The 8,597-nt window shown below is 29.5% G+C and overlaps 2 protein-coding genes across 2 annotated transcripts; both read right to left on the reverse strand.

Annotated features, from left to right (window-relative positions):
- Nucleotides 1-3: 3 nt before the first annotated feature.
- Nucleotides 4-2,665, reverse strand: LOC103873140. The gene is made up of 2 exons (XM_009151567.3): nucleotides 570-2,665; nucleotides 4-439 (listed from the first exon to the last, which is right to left on the reverse strand). Exons 1-2 carry the CDS (start codon nucleotides 661-663, stop codon nucleotides 177-179), a joined length of 357 nt encoding a protein of 118 aa, XP_009149815.1. The 5' UTR covers nucleotides 664-2,665; the 3' UTR covers nucleotides 4-176.
- A 928-nt stretch (nucleotides 2,666-3,593) lies between these two features.
- Nucleotides 3,594-7,646, reverse strand: LOC103873141 (GDSL esterase/lipase At3g48460-like). The gene is made up of 3 exons (XM_009151568.3): nucleotides 6,944-7,646; nucleotides 4,570-4,751; nucleotides 3,594-4,092 (listed from the first exon to the last, which is right to left on the reverse strand). Exons 1-3 carry the CDS (start codon nucleotides 7,586-7,588, stop codon nucleotides 3,771-3,773), a joined length of 1,149 nt encoding a protein of 382 aa, XP_009149816.1. The 5' UTR covers nucleotides 7,589-7,646; the 3' UTR covers nucleotides 3,594-3,770.
- Nucleotides 7,647-8,597: the final 951 nt, after the last annotated feature.

Raw genomic sequence — 8,597 nt, forward strand, 5'->3', positions numbered from 1 at the left:
GGGTAGAAATTTAACCAACAATTATATAATTGCACACAAACAGAAAAATGCATAGTATCTTTAGACACCTTCCAAACAGAATCGTCTAGTTACATTTTTACATCAATAAACTCAGCACAATTATATTTCTGTCTTGGCAATCTTGGGCAACTACATGAAGATCAGATTTGGTCGCATTACAAAGCACTCTCAGTCTCTGTCGTTGTGTGAGACAAGTTTCGTGCCTGAGCTTGATTCTTGTACCTGCAAAACATAGATAGCACTGACGGATTCTTCTTTATACCCATTATTGCATCATCAGAGCCATTGCACAGAGACACATCATCATGAGCTTCTCTCTGTGTATCTGAAGATGAAGGCGGATTCTCAAGCTCTGTTACTGGAGAAGGACCAACAGTGTCCAGTCTTGAGCCTTGCTTAAGCTTAAGCAGTGTTGACTCTACAAAAAGGAAACCTAGATCTTGAAATCAAGCTTGACTAAGGGTTCCTTTGCTGGTCAATTAGAGAACAAGTGGTCGGAATCTGAAAATTGGAAAAGAGACAGTGAGAGAGAGAGAGAGAGAGAGTACCGTAGACTGAGAGAGGATCGTCTTTAATGATCTTCGCTGGATATCTCTCTAGACTGTCCGGCGAAGATGGCGGCGGTCTCAGCCTCCCAAACATTATCTCTCTCAATTCGATTTGCTGCCTCAGGTGAAATTGGAATCCCGTGCTCTTCGAAATGGAATCTAAAAAGACGATCGATTTTGGTTTTTGGCGCCTCGATCGACAAGAAAGAGCGGGAATCGTCTTGTGGAATCTTCTCCCGGCAGAGATTATTTCCACGTCTTGTCGGATGAAATTATGGGCCTCAATATCGGCCCATTTTAATACTTATGGGCCCTTCGTCCTGCACGTACATAGTTTAAATAAATTCATTTTGTTGCCATCAATCTTAAATAGATTATTCATTCAACTAAGATTCATTTTTATAAAAGCTGATCATAATATTAAAAAATAGGTGTGGGCTCGCACCCAGTTTATTCTTATACGAGCTGATGTATATTCTTAATAATTTTATTTTAATATTATTTGTATATTTATCCTAATGTCTTTAATTAGATATAAATACTAATTTTTGTGTGTTTTCGGTCTTTTAACCAAATTTCAATTGCTTGTTGTGTGGAATTTTTTTTCTTATTTTTTATACATATTATTCTATCTGGAAATTAAATCCAAATTTAAAAAAAAATTAAATTAAATTAAACTCTGAATAAAATTTTGCATTGTGTCAAGAATAGTTAATTCTAACTTAGTTAAAGATCTTCCTTTGCAATAAGATATCTTTAAGGTTCAACATTCAAAAAAAGTTTCAATAATATATAAAACATAAAACATTAGAAAGAAGAACTCATGAACAAACATACTACAAATATGAAACATCAATACAAACAAAATATGATATAGAAATTTCACTGACTGAAAATGCTATTGACGTCCCAATATTTATTTAAATTCCTTGAAATAATTATTTCTTACTTCTTTTGGAAAATCATCACAAGTAAGATTTTGGTTATTCTATAGAAATATATCTTAAAAAGCAGAGGAGTCGTTCTATATTTTATGGTATAATCACTGAAGGTGAAACTATGTAGAATAAAAGAATTCTCTTGAGATAACTTAGATCGGAAATTACCAAAGTTTCCAAAATAACATTTATCAACAGAAGCATGAGTCCTAGTTCCTACAAATTAAATTTCAAAATAAGTGACTAAAACCAAATCATATAATTAATGTGAATCAATAATGAAAGAAATTAATATATTTACAACAGTAACGACCAACACCAATTCATTTGAAACAAATTTTATTTTTTTCATGATTCTAAAATATCAATACCTTTACTCTAATTTTATACAATCTTTAGTCGACTAATAAGAAAAAGTGAAACATGCTTCTTTTTCAAAAAGACAACATTTGAAAGTGTTTCATATTATTTAAAAATGAAGTTTTATGTGTATTTCTTTTTTTTTTTTGAATTATACAGAGGTATCCTGGCCCCAGAAAAGTGATCCAGACTAGTCACGTGTTGCCACTTGTCGGTCCTCTGTCCCTGGCGAAGCCGAAATGTTAATTCTCCAGTGGCCGAAATTCGAACCCAGGTGGCGGTACTCACAGCTGTAAGCCCTTTACCACTAGAACTAGAAACTCCGGTTCGTTTTGGCATATGATGAAAATATATACTATCATAGCATAGAGTCAGCGAATTATTATAATACATTATTAAGATGGATACTAAGATAAAGTCGGCATCATAATTCTCTGTATTAGCATTTACATACTACTATAACTATAATACGACATAGACTAAAATAACTATATATCACTTACACATTATCTATACTATCACTAAACTATAAACTATAATAAAAGAAATATTATATTCCACATCCTCCATTAACAAATATGAATTAATATTATCCAGTAACAAATATGTTTTTAAAACAGAATAATAAGAATTGCTCCTAACTCGTCAAAGTTACAATTTATTTTTAAAAAATTATGTATCTAATTACAAAGCTTGAAATAGTTATATTATTTAAATTAATAAATTAATAACTCAGCTAAAAACTAATAATAAATTAATGACTTAGCTAAAACCTAATTAAAAATGATAAATTAGAAAAAGTAACTAAAATCATGGAGAACATGACAAATAAGCAAAATCAAAATCATTATATATCAATAATTATATATCTTATTACAAAGTTCATAGTTATTTTATTTAAATTAATAAATTAATGTCTCATCTAAAAACTAATAAAAATGACTAAGCTAAAACCTAATAAAAGTATGACAAATAATCAAAATTAACTAAAATCATGGAGAACATGAAAAATAAGCAAAATAAAAATAATTATATATCTAGTTACACATTTTATAGTTATATTATTTAAATTAGTAAATTATTAAGTCAACTAAAAACTATTAATAATTTAATGTCTCAATTAAAACCTAATTAAAACATGACAAATAAAAAAAAATAACTAAATTCATGGAAAACATGACAAATAAGCAAAATCACTTCATAAATAAGAGTATAGATATATTAAGATACTTGTTTCAAATTTTGGATAATTTTTAAAATTTTGGTCCTGAAATGTTTTTGATCCACAACAAGAAAAAAGATGACCAGAAACCTAAAATGTGGTTCATGTTTCTACTTTTCTTCAATCTTTTTTTAAAGCTACTTTTCTTCATCTTCTCGAGTCTCATTCTAGTAAATTTTTGCGACCGTTTGTGTTTTCAGAAAACTATTGATCTAAGAAATTAGTTTTGTTTAGATTGTTGTTGTTTATTTTTTATTGTTTACATATTAAAATAAAACAACAAAATTGGTTATGTGTTTTTAAAAGGAAAATTTGAACCAATAACCAACAAAAAAATTATATTTCACTAACTAACCATTTCCTTCCCTCTCTCCTTCTTTTTCTTCCTATCTCTCTCTACTCTCTTACTACAAAACTAATATTTTCTTCCAATATAGTTATTCAACAAATTAACCCTTTTTAAAATAGGGCCACAATTTTGTTTAAACTTATTCACAACAAGAATAAAGAAAAATAGGCTCTAATTTTTAAACCATTAGATTCCAGTACATTTGCTTTTTATGTATGAGCTCGGAACGGGTCACATTTTCTGGTAAAATAAGAAAAATTCGTGTGATCATATTTCACTAAACAATGTCAAAAACTCCAAAACCAAACATATAAAACGGTAAAATCTTTCTATCATAAACCGTTTAGTTTCTTGTTCAACAAGTAACTAAACTTAGGTCGAGTGAAACTGCCATCAAGAAACATATCGGCCATAACCTTATACATGCCTTCGGTCAAGTGGACTCCGTCCCAGTTAATGTAACGACTCGGTTCCTTACACGCCGTGGCTGAAGCTGACCCACACGTGTCAAACACTTGAAAGTTATACGGCTCTCCTATTCCGCAGCACGCCTTGAACTTTTCGGAGATACCGTACTTACTAGGGTTCTTTATTACCTTACGGTACGCGTTCCAGTAGTCTGCATAGACTATTGTGGCGTTCGGATACTTGATCCTGCATTTACAACAAAAATGTTAATAATAGAACGCTCTTGAACAGACATTCGGGATAAACACATTTCCCTTTTTGTTTTTGTGTTTACTTATATCAAATGAACATATGTAGAGAGAAAGAGTAACTAATTTTATTTAACTGATAAGTGTTAAATTGATTAAACAAATGTTCTACTAGTAAGATCAAATTATTAGAAATCTTAATCGATATAAAAACATGTAAATCCAAAAATAATCGTCCATTGGTTATAATTATATTCGGTTCATGTTGCTTAGCTTTGGTTTAAAGTTTCAAGTCGGTTAGTTGGTTTTAGTTAACCGTGCCTCACTAATTGAAAGCAATCACATGAACCAGCCCTGGAACTGGAAGCAACATATATGGTAACATGATGGAAATATGATGGAAGAGTCGGTTAAATACCTTCTCTTTGCTAAGCATTGTATAGTTTTTTAGTATGTATATAGAGTATAGACTGACCTAAGTTCTTCAAGTTTGGATTGCAGTGCAAGATTGTGAGTGTAGCTCTGATTATTGACACTCTTAACACATCCTAGATTGTCTCGATCGTCTTGCGCAGCCAGAGTCATCGTTAACGTCAAGCATCCAGTTGCCGGATGTCCTTGTACCAACATATATCTTACACCTTTGTTCAACAATGTCTGCAATTACAATTGAAAAATGTTATATAACCAAGCATAAGAGAATCAACATATGCCAAGCCGGTTTGTTAGGTTCATGACCAGCAGATATTTTTCTTCCAAGATACGGTTAAGCTCTAGGCCAGCCTGGTCTATTAGGTTAGCAAACTTTAAAACAATTTCATTTATCCAAATCATATACAATTTTTTAAGGGTTTTTATTCAATAAACACACAAATTTGTTAAGGTTTCGCACCTTTATCGTAATCTTAAAAATACATTTTCTCTGTTGGAGACCCTATCATGTCAATCTAGACTCGATTCTTGTAAACCGAAAATCTTAAATTCAAATGAAACTAAATTGGATATCGATTAGCAATGATGCATAAATATCAACTATCTACAGTTGTAAATGTTGGAAAACTAAGATATTTGGTTATAGTAGATTAGTGCGTCAAATTTGTAAGCCGTATTTTACCGGTTTCTTAATCCTCCATATGCATGGACTTCCTGTTGTATTGATAGCTCGACTGCTCGAGGTATCTTAAGCATGACTAGTCGGTTAGATCACTTCGGTGTCATGACTTGCAAGTTGCAATATATACATATATGAAATATTATATACAGTAATTTTTTTGTGTTTTATATATAATAAATTCTATAACATACTATTCGGTAAATTAAAAAATCTCCGTTCCCATTACAGCTAGATCAGTGTAAATACTAATAACTAGGTGTTTTACCCGCGATGCGGGCTTAAACATTTTCATAAATTTTGAAAAATTCTTTGTACACTATATTCATTATAATAAAATAAATCTTAAAATAACTTAATATTATATTTTTAATTATATAATTTAAGAAAAATTATTTGATTAATATTTAATTATGTAATATGTGTTTTTAACTTTTTATTAAAATAATTTTTTAGATAACAATACAATATATATATATAGAGAGAAATTATCTCTTTTTTAATTATATTTTTAGATTTTGGATAATTCAATATTCTATTTTTAATTATATAATTAAGAATTTTATTTGATTAATATTTATTATATAATTCATGTTTTTAACTTTTTACTAAAAGACTTTTTCAGATAACAATACAATATATACATAGATTATCTCTTTTTTAAATTATATTTTCAGATTTTGAATAATTCTTACTATTATTAATTTTAATCAATTATCTAATCAAATAAATTAAAATTTCGTTCATTTTTTTAATTTAGTTATACATTTTATTTGATTAATATTTAGTTATATAATTCATGTTTTTAAATTTTTACTAAAAGACGTTTTCAGATAACAATACAATATATACAAAAATTATCTCTTTTTTAAATTATATTTTCAGATTTTGAATAATTCTTACTATTATTAATTTTAATCAATTATCTAATCAAATAAATTAAAATTTCGTTCATTTTTTTAATTTAGTTATACATTTTATTTGATGAATATTTAGTTATATAATTCAGGTTTTTAAATTTTTACTAAAAGACGTTTTCAGATAACAATACAATATATACAGAAATTATCTCTCTTTTTAAATTATATTTTCAGATTTTGGATAATTCTTACTATTATTAATTTTAATCAATAATCTAATCAAATAAATTAAAATTTCATTTTTATTTTTTACTTTAGTTATACATTTTATTCATTAAGGGTATAAACGTTATTAACCACTCTAACTTTTAACGTGAGAGCTTGATTCCAAAAATTTACTTCGCAAATAATAGTATAGATTTTTTTTCTAAAAATTTATGCAAATATATGATATAATATAATAAATTACTCAATATTAGATATAAATTTTTATGAACATAAATCAGTAATATATACTTTCTTCATTGTATCCCTATTTTTCATAATTTGAAAATATTTTATTTTTGTTTTTTAGAACTACATGTAAAACGCTTGTAGACTTTAAATAATTAATAAAAATCAAACCTCTAAAATTTAGTGAATATATAAAATCGTGAAATGTATTTTGATTCTGAAATAAATTATTTTTTAATTAACAAATCTATAAATTTATAAAATATTTTAGTTTTGATGATTATGCTTAGTTTTTTACAGTTCTTGCAAATTAGAGAACAATTAATTGGTTCAGTTAACCGAATCTAACCAATCGGTTGAATTAGGCATCAGTCATCACTATTGCAAAAAAATTAATTATGCACATGATTTGATAGAAAGGTTACCTCCAAAAACCTTGTGTGTGTTGAAATACTGAGTTCTCTTATTGTGTCGCTTGAGACAGCAGAACCAACGGTGTACGCATAGTCGTTTACTCCAATTTCTCCGATCCAAAAGAGAGAATCATTAAACAACGAAACCTTATCTCTAGTTTCAAGTGTCTCTAAATACTTCTCGAACCAGCCAAGCTCCGTCTCGATAGATTGAGGAGTCATATCCAGTGTCAGATTATTCTCCGAGAAGAAAGAGTGTTCAATCACCGTTGCTCCAGAGACGGCGAAGTTAACGCCGTAACTATCAGCAGCTGTGCCTTTACTACCGTTAGTGGATCTGAGGCTGAGATACGGTGGCAGGAACGGTAAGTTCATCGACTGTGCCACGAAGTCGATGGTGAGTCGACCGTCGGAGTATCGGTTTGTTGGACGTAGGAAGTAAGTCATGCCGTAGGGAAAGCTTGACAAGTGTCCGAATCCGGCTGGTCCTTCGCCGGAGCGTGAGTTTCCTGTGTCGGTGAATGAGTCGCCGAACGCGTAGATTCTGTTGAATGGACGGCGGACACCGGAAGTTGGTGCGGCGGAGGAGATTGTGGATAAGAAGAGGATCGCGGTGGAGACAGCGGTTGCGAGGATAAGGGAGATGGAGGGAGACATCGTGGAAGGAGGTTGATATTTAAAAGTGAAGCTCTTTCAATGGGAATGCACCGAATGGTCTAGTGTTACATATACTAGGTTCTGGTCCGCGCTACGCGCGGATAATGTTTCAATATTGTTTTTTGGAAATATAGATTATATTTTAAAATTTTGATGTTTCGATCGATTAGAGGTAGAAACTATTATAATTTAATATTAAAATTATTTTTAAGTTGATAAATAAAAAGAAAAAATTATGAAAGAGTGATGTTTTAATTAAGAAATTTTTTAGTTTCTACTTTTCTTTGTTATTAGTTTCTATTTACAACAATCTTTTAAAATTGTTACATTGTTTTCATATATTATGTTTTCTAAAAACATCACATTAGTAATAGTATATTTTAAAAGTGTAACAGATGTACTGTTCCATTATTTGATTGAAAGTTGTTCATATATATATATATATTGAAATAATATAAAGTTTAAGTGTATATTTGTATGTCATATTTGCCATTTAGTGTAGCCATAGTGATTTTTATTGTTTTATTGTTTTGGTTTATTTTTATTATGAGCTTTAACTTTTCTTAAAATATTTTAATATTTTCTAATTGAGAGTTGTTAATGATAGACCATATTGATTTGAAAAATTTCTATAAAAAATGATTTTTTTTTGTCATCAACATTACAGATTCATATTGACTCTGTGAACCACACTGGGAGATCTTGATCCATGTGAACTACAAATGACGCTGCATTCCTAGCGCTACGGGCTAAGCTATCCGCCTTCTTGTTTTGCATTCTTGGTACATAGATAATCTCTGCTCGGAAAAAACTCTCTTTCAGGCTGTTTATATCCTCCAAATAACTTGCAAACGCTGGCCATTCTTCTGGTTCTGAAACCATCTTCACCAATTAAAAAATGATTATATATATAATATTTAATATTTTAGTAATGTGTAGATATAAAAGAAGGTATCATATGAATTTTAACTATCTTACTTTTTTTGAACAGAATGATTAGTACTCTTAA

Source organism: Brassica rapa, chromosome A06 (genome assembly GCF_000309985.2).
Source record: "Brassica rapa cultivar Chiifu-401-42 chromosome A06, CAAS_Brap_v3.01, whole genome shotgun sequence".
NCBI lineage: Eukaryota > Viridiplantae > Streptophyta > Magnoliopsida > Brassicales > Brassicaceae > Brassica > Brassica rapa.